Source organism: Polyodon spathula, chromosome 16 (genome assembly GCF_017654505.1).
Source record: "Polyodon spathula isolate WHYD16114869_AA chromosome 16, ASM1765450v1, whole genome shotgun sequence".
NCBI classification, from domain to species: domain Eukaryota; kingdom Metazoa; phylum Chordata; class Actinopteri; order Acipenseriformes; family Polyodontidae; genus Polyodon; species Polyodon spathula.
Window position 1 is genome coordinate 25,769,600 of NC_054549.1, and position 23,382 is coordinate 25,792,981.

General features: G+C 38.9%; 2 protein-coding genes across 2 annotated transcripts; both read left to right on the forward strand.

The window, feature by feature from the left end:
- The first annotated feature begins 106 nt into the window (after positions 1 to 106).
- On the forward strand, positions 107 to 4,686 carry vhl (von Hippel-Lindau tumor suppressor). The gene is made up of 3 exons (XM_041274853.1): positions 107 to 710; positions 3,516 to 3,638; positions 4,138 to 4,686. Exons 1-3 carry the CDS (start codon positions 515 to 517, stop codon positions 4,329 to 4,331), a joined length of 513 nt encoding a protein of 170 aa, XP_041130787.1. The 5' UTR covers positions 107 to 514; the 3' UTR covers positions 4,332 to 4,686.
- A 1,312-nt stretch (positions 4,687 to 5,998) lies between these two features.
- LOC121328992 (coiled-coil domain-containing protein 174-like) lies at positions 5,999 to 16,569 on the forward strand. Its single transcript, XM_041274153.1, has 9 exons — positions 5,999 to 6,005; positions 7,082 to 7,136; positions 8,017 to 8,075; positions 8,822 to 8,975; positions 9,952 to 10,054; positions 10,898 to 11,022; positions 11,380 to 11,479; positions 14,150 to 14,382; positions 15,184 to 16,569. Exons 1-9 carry the CDS (start codon positions 5,999 to 6,001, stop codon positions 15,440 to 15,442), a joined length of 1,095 nt encoding a protein of 364 aa, XP_041130087.1. The 3' UTR covers positions 15,443 to 16,569.
- Positions 16,570 to 23,382: the final 6,813 nt, after the last annotated feature.

A 23,382-nucleotide genomic window follows, 5' to 3' on the forward strand; every position in this document is an offset into this window, starting at 1 on the left:
CGTCGTTTTAAACGAGATTTCATGGTTTTACACAGTAACTGACACTTGATCATCCAATAAAGCGAGGGGATTTGTTAGGGGTGGCTCTTCCGTGCTGCGTCCAGGAAATTATAAACAAAACACCACAACCAAAGGATACGACGTCAGAAAAAGTCTTAAAACTAAAACCAAATCACCAGTTACAGAAGAACAAGATCGTCTGAAATTTAGCCTTTTTGGCCAAATAAATATATATTTTACATGAATATGGGGATTTAGCTGTTTGTAACTGTACCGGTGTATTGTTATCGGAGGCTTTTCAATTTTCAGAGCTAGATTTGCTCATACGAATACAACAAACAGCATATAACTTTTTTTTTCTTTCATTTTTAAAATTACCGAATCCAGTCAAAAGGTTGGATATTAAAATCTTGTGGAAAAACACATTTACTATACCCAGTTAATTAATAAAAAAAAAAAAAAAAAACTTTTCTATACCATTCTGTCGTGATTTATAAATTTGCGTTGACCAGTGATGCCTCAAGACGCTCCCGTGGGACCGGACCAGCTCCCTTTAGTGAGGTCCATAAACAGCCGAATACCTTCCAACGTTATATTTTGCAACAGAAGCCCCCGTGTGGTCCGACCAGTCTGGATCAATTTCAACGGGCAGCCGCATCGCTACCAAGATCTGCCTCCTGGGTCGGGGAGAAGGATGACAACATACGTGGGTAAGTTAGTAAAAAAGAACTGCGTCTATCATACCAGTCGAGCTTGTAAGCACTGCAGAGTCCATATGATATATTCTTTATTTTGCTCTTATCTGTATTATGCTAATAACTGCTCTTATCTGTATTATGCTAATAACTGCTCTTATCTGTATTATGTTCTATAATGTGATATTTTATAATGTAATAACTTGTAATGTGATGTTTTTATGCGATACTTTGTACTGTGATAAGGGCCTCTGCTAATAAATAAATAAATAAAATCTTATGTATACTATCAATAATATAATTAAGTACGTGTTTCGGACACTTATATGTTGCTTATTTTCAAACATATCCCGAATGGTTTAAACCAATATCTAGGGTTTTTCATTAAGACGGGTCTAAGTATAAATCTGGACCTAGATTTATGGCAGAGGCATAGTCAATATAAACTGTAGCATTTGGGGCGCAATACATTTTTATTTAATTCAGGACCTAGCCACTCACCGGGCCTAGAATTGTCCTTATTGACTTTATTTATTTATTTATTTATTTATTTACGGTATCTGTATTATAGGGTCGTTCTCCCAAAACAGTTTATGAAACTCTATCAGTGATAGTGTAAACAGTGTTTAAATACGGTAGATACGACGAAAGTCAGATCTATATATAATAATAATATATAATATATATATATCTGATATATTATATATATATATGTATATATATAATATATATATATATATATACGTGATTTCAGATGCACTAAAAATAAGCTGCACATTGTATATCACAGAGACCAGTTGAGCTATAGACTTCATATTTGCAGCTTATAAAAGGGAGAAACTGTTAGTTTGTGACAGGGAGTTGTGTTTTTTTTTTTTTTAAAGAAGAGGTACAAAGAGCAAACATACCTGGATTTGAGGAGCTGCACTCTGGTAATTAAAATCTGATTGGATTTCTATTTTTACATGGCCATAATTGTATTGGTATGTGACAACAAACGAACATGATGTGGCATCATAAGTAAGTTAGGTTGTGGGTGGAAACAGAGCTTATCAGTTCTTTATCGGCTCCTCCTGTTCTTAAGAACATAAGAACATAAGAAAGTTTACAAACGAGAGGAGGCCATTCGGCCCATCTTGCTCGTTTGGTTGTTAGTAGCTTATTGATCCCAAAATCTCATCAAGCAGCTTCTTGAAGGATCCCAGGGTGTCAGCTTCAACAACATTACTGGGGAGTTGATTCCAGACCCTCACAATTCTCTGTGTAAAAAAGTGTCTACTATTTTCTGTTCTGAATGCCTCTTTTTCTAAACTCCATTTGTGACCCCTGGTCCTTGTTTCTTTTTTCAGGCTGAAAAAGTCCCTTGGGTCGACACTGTCAATACCTTTTAGAATTTTGAATGCTTGAATTAGGTCGCCACGTAGTCTTCTTTGTTCAAGACTGAACAGATTCAATTCTTTTAGCCTGTCTGCATATGACATGCCTTTTAAGCCCGGAATAATTCTGGTCGCTCTTCTTTGCACTCTTTCTAGAGCAGCAATATCTTTTTTATAGCGAGATGACCAGAACTGCACACAATATTCAAGATGAGGTCTTACAAGTGCATTGTACAGTTTTAACATTACTTCCCTTGATTTAAATTCAACACTTTTCACAATGTATCCGAGCATCTTGTTAGCCTTTTTTATAGCTTCCCCACATTGCCTAGATGAAGACATTTCTGAGTCAACAAAAACTCCTAGGTCTTTTTCATAGATTCCTTCTCCAATTTCAATATCTCCCATATGATATTTATAATGTACATTTTTATTTCCTGCGTGCAGTACCTTACACTTTTCTCTATTAAATGTCATTTGCCATGTCTGCCCAGTTCTGAATCTTGTCTAGATCATTTTGAATGACCTTTGCTGCTGCAACAGTGTTTGCCACTCCTCCTACTTTTGTGTCGTCTGCAAATTTAACAAGTTTGCTTACTATACCAGAATCTAAATCATTAATGTAGATTAGGAATAGCAGAGGACCTAATACTGATCCCTGTGGTACACCGCTGGTTACCACACTCCATTCTGAGGTTTTTCCTCTAATCAGTACTTCATCCAAACGCATGATTCAACAGAAGCTGCAGGTCTGGTTGGTTGACATCATTTTGTTGTCAGTTGCCTGCCTGTTTGCTGAGAGCAGTGTATTCATAAGGTAGCATGCAAGCAAAAAATCTGCCTTGTTCTCTGCCTCTATTTAAGCAACAGAACCTTGATTAGAAGGCATTTACTTCTTGAGCGTGTCAGGAAAGGCGTGCACAGACAAGGTCAACTTGGCTTTATTGTTATTTTCAACATTTCAGATCTCTTAGCATACAGCTGTATTTACCTGCTCGATGTTTTGCTTTCTGATCGGTTTGCTTTTTTAAAGTTCTGCAGTCAGCTATCTTGTGGTAGTACCCTGTAATGCAGCTTCAAGATTGGTGCAATCCAAATTAAAGATTATTTTGGGTTAAATACTGTACCTTTTTTTTGTTGGGGGGATTTGCAGGTTGATTGTGTTTATCTTGGTTTTTATACATGTTAGATAAAGTACCTTTTACATCTTAAAATAGAAAAATGATGTAGCTTTGGTTTGCGCTAGATCCATCAATGACTAATTGAGTATACATAAATTGATTTGTGACTGAAACCACATGACTGGCTTACATGCACGCATTTTATACAAAGTCTCCCTTTTCTCAGTTCAAGTTATTATAGGAATACTCATGATTATTCTGGGTGCTTCAGTTGTGTTTTTTTTTTTTTTTAAGTAATGAATTACCTTTTTTTTTTTTTTCAGGTCACCCCTGGATGTTCAGAGATGCAGAAACAGATGAGAGGCTGCTTGTGAATGGAAGAGAGCTGTTTCTCCCAAAGGCACAGGAAAATGCTCAGTCCGTTATGGTGAACATCACATTACCAGGTATATAGCATTAGGGGAGATGGGATTTTTTGAAATCCTAAAAGGAGTTGACAGTTAACATTTGTCAGTATTTCAAATATTGGAACCAAATAACACAACTGGAGATTGAATGGAAACAGAGGATGGTGAATCAGTGGGATCTTTTATGTGCCGACTAGACAAAGTTCTGGCATCAATCACCAGCTAGGAACCAGACACAATGGACAGACAGCTATGGTGCCTCCATATACCCCCAGATTTTGATACTCTCAATAAATTGTGCAAAGTAGTGGCCTTCCAGGTTTCATCATAACTGGATGCATGATTCTCTTGGTAAATGTCTGTGTAAAAGTGTGATACGTTATGCAAACACACCATTACCCCACATTGTGATACTCTTATAATACCTTGTGATAAATGTGCCTGCCTCATGTAGGTATACTGATACTCATAGGTTGTCCTATGATTGTCACAAGACGACATGTGCCTTGACCATATTGTGTGTTGTTATTATTTACAGTATACACACTAAAAGAGAGATGCCTTCAAGTAGTCCGTCATCTTGTGAGGCCGGAACACTACAGAAATTTGGAGATAGCAAGATCACTTCATGAAGACCTGGAAGATCAGCCAAGCATTGTAAAAGACATCCAGCGAATATCACGCAGAGTGGCCCAACACTTGAGAGAGGAGAGGGAAGCTGAGCTGAACTGAACTGAACATTTGCACCAATGCCTATACATCAGAAATACACCAGGGCCCAAAAACTATGGCGACATTAAAAAACTACCTAAAAAAATCCAACAACAAGCTTAGCTGGCACTTTTTTTTTTTTTTTTTTTTTTGGCACACCTTCTGATTGACTGTCTTCAGAAGAGAGACAGACTCAAGGTGTTTAACATGAAGGACAGAGTATTCAAGTTGACAGTCCTAGATTAGAAATTTGTCAGATTGTTGATGCATAAACATACATCGCCTAGTGTTTTAAAGTAGTTTTAGCTAACAAAATATGTGTATAAATCTTGTGCACATTCATTCACTATACAGGTCTTAAATCTGTTTTAAAAGAAAAATGATATTGCAAACATGTATTCATGTTTTTCTTTTTTTATCTGGTACGACAGAAGGCAAAAGAATGTTCTCACTTTACATAGCTTGTCTTGCCTAGGTCATTTTACCTCAACAGTGTCTTTGGGGTCAAGCAGCTTACTGGCTTCAAAATATGTCAGTCATTAGGGGAAGCAGCTGGTTTGTTACTAACCAGAAAAAAGGCCTTGACTGGTTGGGGACAATTTCACTGTCCAGGTAAAATGACCATGAAAGTACATTTGAGACCTATAAAGAGATTGGATGAATTTTTTTTAGCTTCAATCACTTTAAGTATTGCTTTAGTTGGGTTATTCATTAATGTTATCTACCTTTCCCTCCCATGACTAGAAGTCATGTTTTCAGATAAAAACTAAACACACAATGCAAAGGTTATGCCATTATCCATCTTTTAAACCCTTTTTTTATAAACCACTTTAATATTGATCATTAAAAAAGTGGGACCCATTAACTATTAAGTGAGAGCACTTCAGTATCAAAATAGAATATTTAGGAGGTCAATGAATGAATGAATGAATATGTGGTTTTAGAGTCTTATGTTTTAATGTATGGGCTTGGTGAATTATACTTTATACACCACATATACATTATAAAACTGTAGATAATCATTAGTTTATAATTCTATGTTAAAGACAACAGCTGTTATACAGTATGCTCATAGTTCCTACTTTTTATCCTACTGACCAGAGCAATGAAGATTACGCAGACAGTTTGTCAGTACCGTATACAATGTGTATGAATATAGAAGTGTAGCGTTAGTAACTGGTTTGGACCAGGTCTGCCCAGTGAAATATTCTATTTAAATGTATGTATTTCCAGCAGTTTTCACTGCTTTATGTGGAGACCAGTGTACCTGTATCTCTGAAGATATGTAAAACTGCAATGAGTGAGGGGCTTGCCAAAGATAAAGACACAGATGTTTAAAATCTGTTTGATCCTTTTTGCAACTGCAGGGCCTCTGTTGCAGTAAATACAAAGTGAATCTGTGTTATTATTAGACACTGCTCTGACTGTAGGCAGTGCTGGGAGTACAGTCTGAAGGGGGAAGTAACACAGTATACCTACAGTCATGTTTTCTAACTGTTAAAACCCATTGGCTTTGTGCACAATAAATACATACGTTGTAAACGGATATCCCTTTTGATAATAAGAATAATAATAATAACAATAATTATTATTTTTATATAGTGCCTTTCATAGTGGACCACCATCACAAAGCGCTTTAAAAGATATGAGATTACTACCCTCTAGGCAAGGAGAGTGCTGATTGTAATATGGAAAGTACTGCTATTGTGTGAGCTGTGATCCCTCCCTCTATGCTGTAATATTACTCAGTTACATTTCACAGAGGCATAGTAAATACTTCCATTCCATTCTTAAAATTTCAAAGACGGCGGTTCATAAGAACAAGGTCAAGCAGCACACGTTGGTGACAACAAAGCTACAGATCGGCAGAGGGCGAAAACGACTCTTCACTGACCGGGATGACCGCCAACTCATTCGAGTGTCACTCAGCAACCGTAGGATGACATGACCTACAAAAAGAATGGCAAACGGCAGCTGGGGTGAAGTGCACGGCGAGGACGGTTCGAAACAGGCTCCTAGGGGCAGGGCTGAAGTCGTGCAAAGCTAGAAAAAAGCCCTTCATCAATGAGAAGCAAAGAAGAGCCAGGCTGAGGTTTGCAAAAGACCATAAGGATTGGACCGTAGAGGACTGGAGTAAGGTCATCTTCTCTGATGAGTCCAGTTTTCAGCTTTGCCCAACACCTGGTCGTCTAATGGTTAGACGAAGACCTGGAGAGGCCTACAAGCCACAGTGTCTTGCACCCACTGTGAAATGTGGTGGAGGATCGGTGATGATCTGGGGGGGTGCTTCAGCAAGGCTGGAATCGGGCAGATTTGTCTTTGTGAAGGACGCATGAATCATGAAGATGGATGGTCACAAGCCATCAAACAAAGCCGAGCTGCTTGAATTTTTGCGCCAGGAGTGGCATAAAGTCACCCAACATCAATGTGAAAGACTGGTGGAGAGTATGTCAAGATGCATGAAAGCTGTGATTGAAAATCAGGGTTATTCCACCAAATATTGATTTCTGAACTCTTCCTAAGTTAAAACATTAGTATTGTGTTGTTTAAAAATGAATATGAACTTATTTTCTTTGCATTATTCGAGGTCTGACAGCACTGCATCTTTTTTGTTATTTTGACCAGTTGTCATTTTCTGCAAATAAATGCTCTAAATGACAATATTTTTATTTGGAATTTGGAGAGATGTTGTCAGTAGTTTATAGAATAAAACAAAAATGTTAATTTTACCCAAATACATACCTATAAATAGTAAAACCAGAGAACATGAGCTGAGAGAGATGGGGAGCCGAAGACTGAAGAAGAGAACACACTGGACAAGTCAAAGTAAGAGCTGTGTGTGTGTAGATATGTATAAGAAATACATACTACAAACTTACAAACGAGACAAGGCCATTCGGCCCATCTTGCTCGTTTGGTTGTTAGTAGCTTATTGATCCCAGAATCTCGTCAAGCAGCTTCTTGAAGAATCCCAGGGTGTCAGCTTCAACAACATTACTGGGGAGTTGATTTCAGACCCTCACGATTCTCTGTGTAAAAAAGTGCCTCCTGTTTTCTGTTCTGAATGCCCCTTTGTCTAATCTCCATTTGTGACCACTGGTACTTGTTTCTTTTTTCAGGTTGAAAAAGTCATTTTACCTGACAAAGCAATGATGAGAACATTGTTGTACTGCACATGTCTTGCCTTTCAGCATCTGTCTCTGTTACTTTTCATATTGCTTTGTAAAGTCAATGAAAAGTATGTGTGTGTGTAACAGAGACAGTGTCCCATCACTGGCTTCTCGAGCACATGCATATATTTGTAGGAGCGAGTCAGATGCTTCACCTGCTGTGTTTGGCAGCTGTGGATCCCTAACCAGCAGGTGGGTGTCTCACAACAAAAGGGAGATGCTTTAAAATCAGTGAAGTGTGTCAGGGGGACCTTCCTAACCAGCAGGAGCTGTGGGTCTGTTTTTAGTCCATCTTTCATTTTTTGTTTTTGCATTTTCCATATTTTATTTGTGTGTATTACACATGCTGTGTATTGTCGTCCATGGCATTGCCATTAGTGGTACAGCCCCATGGTCCTTTCCTTTTGTGTTCAGTGTAAATAAATCCGGAGAGCCTGTGCAGTGTTACTGCATCACTTCTGTGTTTCTTCCCGACTCTGGATACCCACACTCTCTGTTTGTTTCCACAAGTACTTTGTTTTGTTTTCTTGCAATAGACAGAAGCTGGAGGAGAAGGCCAGACTGTATGAGCAGATGACAAATGGAGATCTACTAGGTAAGCACCTTAAATGACGTCAGTGTGAATTCAGAATAAATCAGGCAATTTGTGATGAGTCAGAAATTCTATTTTATTTGAAACAGATACAGCATTACAAAATGGATTGGGTGGTTTTTTTAGCTTAATTGGTTTCTAATCGCTAGTTAAGGACTTTGAATGTTATCAAATGTTATGCTTATATTTCAGCTTGGGACATTCAACTGCATGAGGCAGGCCTTACCAGATGGTTAAGCCCCCTTCTTCTGTTTCTGTTGCTTAATTAAAGCATTACAAGTTCTGTTACATGCTTTTCATTGTTTTTGACTGGCACTGTTGTGTCCTGCTTGTTTTAATGTCCTCCTCTGGGGATGAAGTGCCCTGCTAAGTGAATATAGGAGAAGTGTTTGTACATACATATGTCACACTTCACAGATTTCACCATGTATCTGTTAAACCGCTTATCCAATTGTCTTGAAACTTGTTATGAACATTATTTGGAATAGAGTAGTGATAACAGCAGATTCTTAGGATATAGGGCACATCTGTCTCTATGTTCGCCCATATATCTGTATGTCACATGTACAATTTGCATATATCTGGATAATTGTTAATCAAATTGTCATGACATTTGGAAATTCTTAGTGAACATTAATCTGTACTTACTGGTGATAAACGTCATGATCATCAGCTTTTTCATACTGAGAGCTGTAATTTTGAATTTGGGTGGGCGGGGGGTATATGTAACTGACAGGCTTGTTTTTCAGATGAAGAAACTGAGAGCCTGTTCCTGGTGGATTTTACACAGAAGATTATCGATCAGAAGAGAGACGCAGCCAAGAGAACAGCAGTGAGGGAATCTGCTGAGGAGGCGCTGCCAGACAGTGAGATCCCACCTCCGGAGAACCCGGACCAGGAATGGTAATGCCTTCACAAACAAGGGTCTGCATTCCTAAACATTCAATCCAAGTCTTCATTCAGAGAACCCTGACCAGGAATGGCAATGCCTTCACAAACAAGGGTCTGCATTCCTAAACATTCAGTCCAAGTCTTCATTCAGAGAACCCTGACCAGGAATGGCAATGCCTTCACAAACAAGGGTCTGCATTCCTAAACATTCAGTCCAAGTCTTCATTCAGAGAACCCTGACCAGGAATGGCAATGCCTTCACAAACAAGAGTCTGCATTCCTAAATATATTCACTCCAAGTCTTCGTTCAGAGTACCCTGACCAGGAATGGCAATGCCTTCACAAACAAGGGTCTGCATTCCTAAACATATTCACTCCCAAGTCTTCGTTCGCACAATTGTTTTCAAACACAGAATCCAATTTTAAAATGAAGAAGAAACAACCAGACACTCTTTACAAGCCCCTCATTTAAATGTGTTTATTTTGGGTTTGATAACTTTATTGGTTGCTGTTTCCCTTTCTATAAAAAAAAAAGAGAGATACTATTTGATGTAAAGAGCTTATCTAACCCATTAAGCCCAAGTCTTATTAAGCCCAAATCTCATTATGCTTAATTTACATTATTATTTCCTTGCATTCCTTCAAGAGTTTGGTTTGAAAATTCCCCTCCCTAAGATGTAGTGACAACTAATCGTCAGGAGTGGCAAGGTGTGTCCAGTGGATTCAATCTGAGGAGAGAACGTCTGCAATGAATGTGCAGTGGTTGCATGTAGTATCCAAGCATTCCGGACAGTTTATTTGCATTTCCTTGTATTCTTTAAATATTATAACTGAAAATAAACCCCCGGGTAAGTTCAAAGGACTCTCTCTGCTGGTTTCATGTCAGCGAGTCCCGCTGACTGTTGCTGCTCATCCAGGGGTGGACACACAGAGGTGAAGTGGTTTGATGCCCCTCTTACACGCTTCCATTTCTTTTTCTTTTCTGCAGGGTGGATTATGTCGATTCACTGGGTCGATCAAGGCGATGCATGAAGAAGGATTTACCTGAGTTGCTAAAAATGGACAAAAAACCTGCATTTGAAAAGGTAACCGTGAATACGTCATGTTTTGAGGAACAAAATATTTACCGTTCCATCTCTTTCAACCAATGTGGCACATCCTCAACCCATGCTGCAAGCTGCATTTTTTAAATTAGCAGAGTGAATGCAATGTGTTCTTGCCCATTAACCCAATCTCTGTGAAGCAACTTTCACCTAACTTGCTTCTTAGTAGTTTTGTTATTACTAATGTTTCTCTTTTCACAGATAAATGTGTTGACTCAAAATACATATGTATCTCTAGAAGCTGAGTGGTGTATATTATACTCCAGTTAAAATCAATTTCTTTTATCTGTCATAACTGATTTCCACCCCACTTAATATCACTTTGGTGAAGCATAAGTACATAAATAGCTGCACAGTATTGAAACAGTACAGAACACTGCAATGTGCAACGTGTTTTCCTGTGTTTAATTATTAGTTTGTTGCACACGTAAAGTGCATTGAAAAGAAATGACATTAATGAACAGTATTGAACTCAATGCTACACTAGTACTAGTACTAGTTCTGAGTTCCACAGCAAAACTGGCATATTTGTTGTATCAACACTGTTTTAATCTGCATTTTGCCGGTTTAATGGCTGATGAATCCTGATGATGTCAGCCCTACTTATTGTCACTATTTACAGCTGAACTGCCTCACTTTTCAAAAGTTTATAATGGAGCATCTTTTGTAACATGTAGACGCAGTATTCTTCACATTGACAAGGCTGCAAAGGATCTTTTTATTCTCATATGCACATTTGACTTTATTTGCTAAAGGTTTAGGCTTCCTAAATATCTGAAACATGTTCTGCTGTGGAAAGGTTTGTGAAGTTTGTTTGCTTGTAGGCAGGAGGACAAGGGAAAGACCCTGCTGTCTGAAGACATGCGTCGTGAGCTGCAGCGGCAGCAGTGGGAGGAGGAGGAGGAGGCGGCGCTGAAGAGGCCCATCGGACCACTGCATTACGAGGACATCCGAGAAAGAGGAAAGGACTGGCTCCACTGCTCAAACACTCCCCTGGCCTGTCCTGGGGCTCAGAGAAAGAAGTAAGGACTGGCTTCACTGCTCAAGCATTCCCCTGACCTGTCCTGAGGCTGACTAGTCTCTCCTGTGGGAGCAGGAAACCCACTTCATTATCTTTCCCCCGTTTTGGCCTTCGGAAATCTGCAAGAAGGGCTTTTTTAGCCTTTATATGGGTTGAATGGTAATCCAACCCTTTGCAGACTGAAAATCCTATTCAGGGGACATTTTAAATGTAATACCAACATCCCCAACAGCTAGTTCTGTGGTTATTGTTGAATGAAGAAGCAATATAGTTTTTTTTTTCTGATTTGGTTTTCAGAGGCCCGGGAGCTTGGTGTTGGTTATTTTGCCTTTGCTCAAGATGAAGCACTCAGATTTAAACAGAGGGAGACTCTGGACATGTTGCAAGACCAGGTACCAAATGACCTCAGCAGTGTTTTATAATGTAATGCGGTTTCTTTCCTGTGCAACATTGTGATTGCAATGCTGTACATTGTCTGGATTAGAAACTAATCAAATCAATCCTCCCTACTCTAATTCTCTTTTAAGGGTACATGTCACAGGCTGTGGTTATAGTGGATGTGGTTATACTTGCATTACATATGTCTAGAGAACTGCTTGCCTTGCTATGGACATTCTTTCACAAAAGCTACGGAGGGTTTTTGGGGTTTAATTCTTGGGGAAGCATTTCACATTTTTTAATGCAGTGCAACTTTTATTTCACTTGAATTACTGTTATTGTAAGCATTAGTAATTCAAATTTAGACTCCCTTAGTATTTTGCAAATTTTGGTAAACCTCCCAACCCATAATAAAAGACATGGGGCCTGATATTTGAACGGTTTGTGCACCGCGCAGAGGGGTATGTGCGTCGCAAATTGCCGTTGTGCCGAAATTGTGCCAAGTTGCCATATTCGAAATGTCCTTTTGCATGTCACAATCCATTCTGCGCTGTGCAGAAGTAAAAAGTATGCATCGCGCAATATGCGTGATCCTGGTATATTCGAAGGTATGCGCCAAGCACAAAATCAGGTTTGTGACGTAACTCCGCCCACACTACCATTCCAGCACTGACTACAAACAGGCAACAATGGGAAACATGGGTAGCATGCAGCATGTCCGTCGACATGTGGATGTGCACACCCAGCAACAGCAACCCCGACATATGCTGAAAAAAATATGCTGAAAGGGTGCACCGGCCTTGGCACACATATAAGGAGCTCAGCAATGAGCAAATCGTGTCCAGGTATCGTCAGACTCATCTATGCCACATGCTGCATGATGACCTGGCCAGAACAAACCTGCGCAGTCATGCCTTGTCTGAGCAATTGATAGTTTCTGTCTATATGTGTATCCTGGCTACCTGGACCTTCCAGAAGGTAGCAGGTGATACAGTGGGGATCACCCAGTCAGCTGGGTCTGCCACCTTGACTGGTTCATAACCGCGTTGCTGTGAAGTGCTGAGGAACATATTAAATTCCCCAGTACCAGAGCAAACAGTGAGGAGATAATGCAGAGTTTTTATGAGGTCGCGCACCTGCCGTCCATAGTAGGTGCAATTGTCTGCACCCATATTGCTATCCGGACACCTGTTCCAGTTGTATTCGGAATAGTGAGAAATTTGAACAGCTATTCCATGCCATGTAAACAGGGTATTCCAAATGAATCCATCCGTATTCTGGATAGCAGTATTCCAAGAACATGATAACGAATCCCAACTTAGTATTAGGATACTATCCCTTCTAGACACCTTCTTCAGAAAACCAGGTTTTTTTTCTAGACAGACGAGTCATCGTTTCATAATCTAATAAGACAAGGACTTGTGTGCCCAACAAAGCCTTTGCAAAAACTGCACAAACATATTAGTACTTGTATGACCCCAAACTGGTTGCCAACTATGCAATATCTTCCTATTTTTTGTAAAGTTTTTTTTAGTAGATCAACAGTCAATACCATGAGATATATAAAATGATTTCCATTACATGAGAGTAGATGTTGAACTTCATGCTGATTTGAACTCTGCTTTCATCAAGATAAGCACCAACTAAGACGTAGCTTTGCAGTAAACTAAAGTGATCCATCTGCATCTCTATTTGCGTTGTTTTCCATCTGATGATGTAGATATCCTTCTGTCTGGTGTTGATTGCTGAAGTGTAATGCTGGCTCCAGGGATCAGCTCATTTTGCCTCCCCAGCGCATCAGCACACACAACGGCTGCGATGATCCCCGGAGCCAGCAACCCAGAGCGGTTTCCCCAGCGCATCAGCATGACAACTGTCTGGATTGAGCTGAGTAGGGTACATCTCTGGGGTCTTCAAGTGGGCACCTTCCATCCTCGGTGTTTCGTTGACTAGCCCACGACACCTCAGGAGGGCTTAGCAGTGATTCTGGTGTCCCATAATTTATTTATTTATTATACTTGTAGTCACATTGAGAGTTAACATTCATAAGTTAGCTGAGGCGGGACAAACAGTTCTGTTAACTGTAATTGTGGCTGTTTATGCAGCTGTACAATCTTGAATATCGATGTTGCTAATTGTACAGAGACTGTTAATTTATTGAGAAATCATAGTAGGCTACAATTAACATTTTAGGGGCGTATTTAGAATTAATTATTATTCTTACAAAAAAAAAAAAAAAGTCATAACGAAAAAAGTCCATTCCGTCGGCACGCAAAACCTTACAAACTGGGCTTAATCATGATGTTCAAATGGGTGAGTAGAATGAATAACAACGCATTTCTGTGTATTGTGTATATAAAAATGCTTTATTGATGTTTACTTTGCAGGTGAATGAACTCATTACATTTACAAATCAGAGCGCGCGCTACCACAGTAGACTTTGTCACGGCACGACTTGTTAAAAAAAATAATTTAGAAAAAAAAACAGACAGTATCCAAAACCTTTTTTTTTTAAGTTTTACTTAAAAAACATACAGCTATGTTGGATCAGCTGGCCTTTAAAGAAACCTATATAGTATTTCCTTGTGATATAATACTGTCCGCATTCAATAAAACGGTGGCGTTCGTTAATTTGAAAACTCGGCGCATAGCTATGGAGCCAATTGTATGTGAATTTCATCCAGACCACTGAGCAAAGAGCCAAGCGAGAAAAGTTAAAGGGCAAGCAGAAAGCCATGTTGGATGCCAGACTTGCGAAAGTACGTCAGAGGAAGATGAAGAAACTGAAAGTAGATGGAGTAGAAGAGGAACTGGATGTAGCAGACAATGAAGGTAGCACATTTCTAAACTGTATAGCTCAGCTTAAAGTAATCGTAGCTAACATAATCCTTTCATTAATCTTAAACAGAGAATTCCGGTAGCACCAGACATCATATTTTAAAATAAAAATACAAGTTTACTATAACGTGTGTTTCTTTCAAAACTGCACATTTGTGACTTATGTAACGACTTGGAGTACACAAGCTGTTGAGTTACATAATTATTTTTAGAGCTACAATCACTTTAATGGGGATACAATTTCTAATACAAAATATCCTGTCAAAGAAATGTCAAATGGCTATATTGCATCAATATTGACATCTACTATGTATTCTATAGACTGTTTTACTGTAATAGACTGTTGCTGTCAATCTGTTTTTCAGTGGAGAAAGAAGAGATTGTTGGGACTCTAATCACAATCCAGTTTGGCTCTACATGAGTTCACCTTATGCAGAACATTGATGCATACCTGTTCATCTCTTGTGAAATGGTGATAGTCATGTATACACACCTCATTGTACAATATATCATGCAAGATATATTACCAGCCCTGGCGTGAATTTTCAGTAAAGTTATTTTACAGGAGGTGTCCAGTCAACATTAACTGTTTCAGTGCCACTTTTTTTTTTTTTTAACATCTGACCTTATTAGTGATAACACTGACTTTTACACACAGTGTCTTTACAAGCTGTGTTCTAGTATTCTCTCAAAGTTCCATTACAGGTGTTGTCTATTATAAATGAACCTTTTCACTGCCACATTCTTTTTGACCTCTGGACATATCAATTGTACGTACCTAAGATTTTAGATTATTACACTGAGAATGCTTTTGGTGTTTGTTCACATTTCTATTTCCATTTCCATTTAAAACTGCAGCTAAACTTTCTTGATTTCTTTTTTCAGAGTTTGCGCTTGGCCAGTGGACAAGTCAATGCAGGGATGAACGGGAGGCAGAGTTTGCTCCTCCTTCAGAATACTTCAGCGACTATAAGAAACCCAACCAGGGGAAAAGCTGGATCAGGACCAGGCAAGGCTATCCCCCCCAGGGCCCGGCAGCACAGAGTCCTGGAAGCACGCAAGCATCAGCCTCCCAAACTCATCCACCAGAGCAGCAGAGTCTCGACGACTTGCTGGCATATTACAAACACTCAGTATAAACAGGTTCCCCTTCTACAAAACACAGTAAGAAAACCAGAACAAGAGATAGGAATCGGTCCAACAGGGCTCGTCCGGTTCCTAGCAACTGGTTGATCTGGGCAGATCGGTTGATCCACCAGAAACAGGTTCAAAACTGCCGCTGTGGAGTCTTGGGAGAAAGGCTGTAGTTGTAAATAAAGGCAGAGGCAAGTGGATGAAGGTAATTTAGGAACCTTTGCGATTTCGTATGTGTGCAAGCAAAAATTACTTGAAATGGCTTTTTCTGTCTTGAAATGATTGTCTTACAATTGTACCTTCTATAGCTGGTTAAAGTATAACAGTGTAGATTCATGGTTCATTGCCTGGATTAGCGTGTCTTCACAGTAGAGACCAGTCTGCTACAGTACATTAACACCTGAGTGCCTATTTTGAAGCACATTTTAAATACATTTTCATGTAACAAAACAAGAAGAGAAATAAATGAACTGCTCCTATCGGCAAGTAAGTTGGGTCTTGCAGTGTTTATTTATTTTTTATTATCTTAAACTGGTCTTGCTTTAAAAAATGAGCCTTGGCGTGCTACATACGGGCTGTCACTAGAGGGTGCCACCAGCTGCAGTTGTAAACAATGGAAAACGCCATTGGCAACACAAAAGGCTTTTCTGATGTCTTTCCTTTAACAAAGCTTCTTGTATAGTCATGTTGGAGTTACATCTTGTAACAAAGTATTACAGTATTTGGAGCTTTTTTGTTTTGTTCACTGCATTGCCATATCCTATTATATCTAATTTAGAATTTACAGCTATGGTGGGGTGTGTGTGTTGCTGAAATTTATTTATTTAACCTTTAAATTGCTTTTCATGTGGAGGATGGCAACATCTGAATCAGATATGGAATAAACTGGGGGTGGAGACAATACCAAAGACTGTTTGTACATATAATATAAATCCAATAGATTGCAGTGTGCCTTCTTACAATAAAAGATTGGTATCATGACTTGAGTCCAAAACTGTGTGTTTCTAGCTGACCTGGGATTTGTAATATAAAAAAGAAAACGTTGAACTTCTGTTGCTCATTTGCAGACGGATGACTCGTACAACTGCTAACATTAGTCCTTAACCCTTTTACTAATTATATGTATTTTTATTTTAATAAACTCACTACAATTCTAAAATTAAACTGATCCAACTAAACTTAAATTTGCTTTTGTTTTGGGCTACACCACTGAGAACACAAACATGCGTTTGCAGTACATGGATGTGCTTTAAAGGTTCTCGTCAAATAGGCTAGTTTAAAAACAGGGTTAAGAAAAGTGTCATTTCAAGAATCTTTACAGAAAAATAAAATAATTTCTTACACTCTGAAGCAGTTCATTATTTGAACAAATAATTTAAGATTAATAGATGCAATGCAATATATAGTTCATTCTTTAATTCACTCCTATTTGTTGACAGAGGTAAAACACCTAGAAAACTTGAACCAAACAACTGTGTTATATATTTCAAGTCCTCTTAAGCACTCTCAAGGTGTTTTGATTTTCATTTTGCAACAATAACTTGATTTTCTCACTTAAAAAAAAAAAACACAGGAGTTAATAAAAAAAATGGAGGAAACACTTTGACGATATGGTCTGTAGTGTCTTCTGCCTGTGAAGTATCCCCTGGCTTATTATTCCTGTGAGTTGTGTTTCCTTTCTTTATAGCGCCACTCTTTGAATTATAACTTCAAATTACAAGTTATTCTATAAAAAGAATGCTTAGGGTCGGAATTTTTGAAAAAGGCAACCGCTTGTCTACAACACCCATGGGGCCTATTCTTTCACCAGTATTGTTTATTCATAGAATGGCAGTCTAATCTATACAGTGTTTAAATCTTGAGTGTAAACAAGCACGTCGGTCACACGCATCCCCCACCGCACTGCTGGAAATACATATGAAACACCAATAGCATGGGAAAATGTCAGGGGACAAATCCAGATATAAATGTAGACCGCTGCATAGGCTGCCCCTTGTATCCACATTCTGATACACAGTCACTTGCCGAGCCAACTGGATCACTTCTGGATGCATCCACTATATCACTGTCAGACTGGATATGCATCATCTGTGGGGGAGAATAGGACTTGGGCTAAGGTTGAAGAAATAAAGGAACTTCGTTTGAAATGCAAAGCCTGCAGTAAATCATTCCCATGATCTTCAGTGCTGCAGTCCAATGTATCACAACCTAGCCTGCAGCTCATAACAATGCATTATCTGTGTTCACTTTCTATCTGTACTGTTCCTATCAAGCCTTAATGGTTATTTGCTGCCCAAAAAATCACCTGCTAGGCTAGACAAAGAATGTCTGATCTTACAGTTCATGACCAACAAATACACAAGACATGCATCTACAATAGCTTCACTGTGTCTGTCTGCAGAGAGGTCCTGGATTATTTAGCTTCAGTGATCAGTGGAATAAGGCTATCATTCTGTTCTGCACAGTGCTTGTAGAAGCAGTCTTTAACCAATCATGTGAATCTGCTATAGGAAAGGAATTACTTGGGTAATGCATGTGACTCAACATTCCTGTCACATAAGAACATAAAGTTACAAATGAGAGAATGCTATTCGGCCCAGCAATGCTTGTCTGGTTTAGTAGTGGATTTATCCTAGAACTTTGTCTAGTTGGTTCTTAAAAGATCCCAACGCTTCTGCATATGCAAACTGGCTTGGTAAACTATTAATGCTAAAACTGCACATGCAAGCCTAAAGCAATGCATCAAAGCAAAGGAAATATTACACAAAATTAATGCAAACACTGTTTTGTTAAACTTCCACAGCTAGACAAAAAGAACTCCCTTTTATTCTGTTTTAATGATATAAAAAGTGGCAGATCTAAATACGGCCTTCCTAAAATTTACAAATGCGAGAAGGCCATTTTACCCCACAATTGCCATACCCCTACTGGCCTACACCTCTCAGAGGATGTCAGATTGTGGCAACTTCCCAGGTTCAAAAGGCATACCAGGGTGAAAGAACATTCTCTCTCGCCTTTGAAGTCCAACCACCTATGGTCAGACAAAATGTCCCTATTTTCAAATCTTGTTTAAAGCATATCTTTTTGAAAAGGCATTTCTTGATATATTGCCCTGAGGTTGTGAACTGATTTTAAATAGCTGGCTAACAAATAAAGTGTTAATTAGTCATTTTTAAGTATTAGTTTTCATTTGCTCTGCTGAAATGAGTTCAGCGCTTTGAGAGGACCTGGTTTTGAAAGGCGCTGTATACAAGTGTAAAGTAGTTGCTGCTGTGCTGTTGTATCTAAGCTCTACAGGTTTCTGGTAGCTGATTGATCTTAAAACTTTCTCAAATTGGAGCATCCAAGTGATTGTGCCTCAACAACAGACCCTAACTACGTCAACTCCTATTTATATTTTTAAATGAAGTGAATAAGTAAACCTGGCTAGCAGGATACATAGTTTCAAAACAGTGATATTAAGATCCGATATTTTTAGACCATTGAAATAGGCCACTGGAACACATGAACACGTTTTAGAATTTACAGTTAACAACACTTTGTGATGACACACATGAGATGGTTCTAGAATTTAGAATCACAGACAAATAGTGAATGAGGACTGAAGCAGAAACTACAATTGAAATGAACTTAGTTCCTTGGGAGGTCCACGAAAGCTGAGGTAAGAGAGTTGTATGCCATTGACTGGAGAGGAAGGTGGGAAAGGGCAGGGCGGTTTCTTCAGTCCACTGACAATTATTGTACACAGCTGTGGGGTGGGAGGCATGCTCATGAACCCCAGCAGTACTTGTGTAGTTTACATTGGGAATTGAATAATATTATTATTATTATTATTATTATTATTATTATTATTATTATTAATAATTATACTGCAATGTAAATGATATTGTTTTTGGTTCAAATACAAACAAACGATTATTTACAATTTGATATTTAAAGTGTTCAGTGGCTACCTCTAATAAAGTTGAGTATTTCTCATGCAGGTAGCCACCACACACAAGTCATTAAATCTAAATTAAAAAAATAAAAAAATAACAAACAAACAGATGAAATGCGGATATTAACATATGGAATCTGTTTAAACAGAACCTGTTGTGGTTTAAACATTCAGAATGCTTTGTCATTGATATTCTGAGTGTGAGATCTACACTCCCAGCACAATTATAAGTGTAGATGTTTCTAATAGGTTCCAATGGGGACATGATTCATAATTAGAGGTAATCCAAATCTGCGGGAAAATATTTTAAAAAACTGTGAATTTGAAGTAGATATCTGTGTGGTGTTCTACAGAGCATCTTATTTGTTTAGCATTTGCAATAGTAATGGCTTATAAAAATGTAAGTCAAGCAAACATAATCATATCAAACAGTTTCTCTGTGAAGTACTTCAAGTTTACTATAGAAAGTATTGTTTATCAGTTAAAATCTTTAGACTAGCACTTTAAAAACATCACAACACATCACATGAGATTTCTTATTGGGACACATTTTCAAAGCCTCAACTCCAGTCTTTAATGAACTCAGACTTTTTGAAGGAGACTAAGGTGTAACATCTGAGTAACAAATGTTTTGTTGTTATTTTGTAATGATTTTTGTAGTCCTTTGTAAAATTAAAAGAAATGCTCACAAATTCATAATCAGTCCAAGTGGAACAGCACAGGAATAGCAGCGAATCCATTGGAATTCAGAGGAATTTGAGTACATTATTGTATATAACCATTTTATAACAAGGGGAGGCCTGTGACAGGGCAGGGGCCTGCACATGTAATTAATGTAGATATTAGTTGTGCTTTTGTTTGAAGAAAAAAGAACGTTTAATATGGCAGGATGGGGTTCAGATCCCTTCCCTGCTAAAAAGTGGCCAGGTGCTAATTAATTCACTGGTGATCAATTACACCTGGCCACATGCTATAAAAGATCTTGGAGACAGCTCCAGAGAGTTAGTTTAGTAAAAGAATTAAGAACAGCAAGGTGTGCTTGCGGTCCTGCACTGATATAGCTGTTGCTTGGGTGCTACACTAGTTTATTTTTGATTTTTTGTTGATTTATTTTGTTTGATTTGTACAGAATAGAAGTGTGCAAGAAGCGCTTTCTGAACTGCAATATCCTGTCTCCCACCTCTACTATTCCTGCCGCTAGCTTTGACCAACCGACTATCCTAATACACGGCCATTCTGCCCACCTATGCTTGTCCAGTTCTGAGTGGTGAACAGATCTTGTGATCTCAACATATCACATTTTTCCAGGAGTTTTAAACATAGTTGTATTCTCTTGCAGATAAAGTTATGGAGTTTGTTTGCGGGTTTGAGCAGTACAAGGCAGACGCTCCAGAACTCTTGGAAGAGATCGAAAAGGCTTTGACGGACTGCAGGGAACAAGATGTCTGGCTGCCGTATGGCATACAAAACCTTTGTGATTACAGCTGGGAGGAGCTGAGCGAGATCCCACCCAGGACCAAGTCAGCTTCTATGCAGAAGAACCAGAATAAAGCACCCAAGAACTTGTGCCTTCCATCTAACATCGGTGCCAGTTTCACTGGTGTACACAACGAATCTCAGATGTCTGTGAGAATCTCACTGAGACAGAAATACAAGCAGCCATTAGGATGTGGTCTGAAAAGTAAGCCAACAATGGAAACAGTGGTTGGTAAGTTTTTGTGTTTTTTCTTCTTAAAACCATGTTTCCTTTGGGTCTTTGATGTATTTAGTATTGAGAATAGAGTTTTTAATTGTCTTTAAAGTGTTGCAAAACACCCTACAAATTTTAAGAAGCATGTTATGTTTCCTTTGCTGTATATTGTGTGGTTGTCACAGCCTTTTAAACATGCAGTTGTGTTAGAGCACCTCAAGACGTGTCATTTTCAGTGGTTCTCAAAAGTATTCACCCCCCTTGGACTTTTTCACATTTTATTGTGTTACAATTTGGAATCAAAATGGATTTAATTAGGAGTTTTTGCCACTGATCAACACAAAAAAGTCCATAATGTCAAAGTGAAAAATAAAATCTACAAATTGTTCTAAATTAATTACAAATATAAAACAGAAAATAATTGATTGCATAAGTATTCACCCCCTTTGCTATGACACACCTAAATAAGCTCTGGTGCAACCAGTTGTCTTTAGAAGTCACATAATTAGTTGAATGGAGTCCACCTGTATGCAGTTAAGGTGTTTCACATGATTTCAGTTTAAATACACCTGTCTCTGGGAGGTCGCACAGTTGGTTAATACATTTCCTATCAAAAACTACATCATGAAGACGAAGGAACATTGCAAATCCGGAATAAGGTTCTTCAAAAGCACTAACCAGGGGTAGGATATAAAAACATTTCCAAGGCATTGACTATCTCCCAGAGCACAGTAAAGTCCATAATTAAGAAATGAAGAGAATATGGCACAACTGTGAATCTGTCTAGAACAGGCCATCCTCAAAAACTAAGTATCCGGGCAAGAAGGACACTAGTCAGGGAGACCACCAAGAGGCTTATGGCAACAGTAAAGGAGTTACAGTCTTCCACGGCTGAGCTGGGAGACACTGTGAGTACGGCAACAATAGCCCGGGTGCTTCACAAAACTGGCCTTTAAGGGAAAGTGGCAAAAAGAAAGCCATTGTTGAAAAAAACTCACATCAAATCTCGGCTAGGGTTTGCCAGAACATGTGCGAGACTCTGAGACTAAGTGTAAGAAGATTCTATGGCCTCAACGCTAAGCGCTATGTTTGGCGCAAGCCTAACACCTCACATCATCCTGGGAACGCTATCCCTACTGTGAAGCATGGTGGTGGCAGCATCATGCTATGGGGATGCTTCTCTGCGTCAGGGCCTGGTAGGCTCGTGAAGATAGAGGGCAAAATGGATGCAGCAAAGTACAGAGAAATCCTGGAGGAAAACCTGCTGAAGTCTACAAGAGACCTGGGACTTAGATGTAGATTCATCTTTCAGCAGGACAATGACCCCAAACATACAGCCAAAGCCACACTGGAGTGGCTTAAAAACAAAAAGGCCAATATCTTGAAGTGGCCCAGTCAAAGCCGGGACCTCAGTCCAATTGAGAATATGTGGAAAGAGTTGAAAATTGCTGTTCACCAAAGGTCCCCATCTAACTTGACAGAGCTTGAGCAATTTTGCAAAGAAGAATGGGCAAAAATTGCAGTGTCCAGATGTGCAAAGCTGATAGAGACTTATCCAAATAGACTCATGGCTGTAATTGCTGCAAAAATCCACAAAATCCATTTAAAAGTGTTTATTTTTTTGTTAATAGATCCGATCTACTAATTCCCCAGACGGAGCACTAGTACAGCGATCTATGCATAAACCTTAGAAACAATGGAACCTCCCCTTTAAATTCAAGACTGCTATCTACTTTTTCCCCGGTCTACTGTTTCCCCAGGACAGCAGTAATTTACCATTTGGTTTGCTGTCGGAAGACAATCGCTCAAAGTTTTGATTTGTTTTAAGGTGACTCTAATAACTATTCATGCTTGCTGATGTCTCTTATCTCAAACCACCCAAAAATCCTAAAAAACTGTCCTTTACAAGTTGCATCACAATTGATTAGGATATTTTGGTGACTTGGCCTTTTCACCCACAGACAAATCAAATCCTTTCTTTCAACTCTCCCCTTGATTCTTCAGGTTGCTGTTAGTTTATTTCAAGCTTTATTCAGTCCAGGACATATCTTCAGCCTCCATGGCGTATAGCGAGCTATGGTGATATAGTTAATTGCTTTGGGAGCGATGTGGGTAGTGTCAGCATGTCTTAATAATTCTCCCAACGGTAGCTGAAATGTTACTGTAGTGTTAAAAGTAAAACTGTTTCTGGGCTGTGCAAGCCAGCAGTTTTCACATTTGAGCATCTTGGACCTACCCCAGCTCGAATTCCAACTGTGAACCTGCATACTGTACATGTTGAGGTAGAGAATAAGCACTAGCTAATTAATGTATCCAGG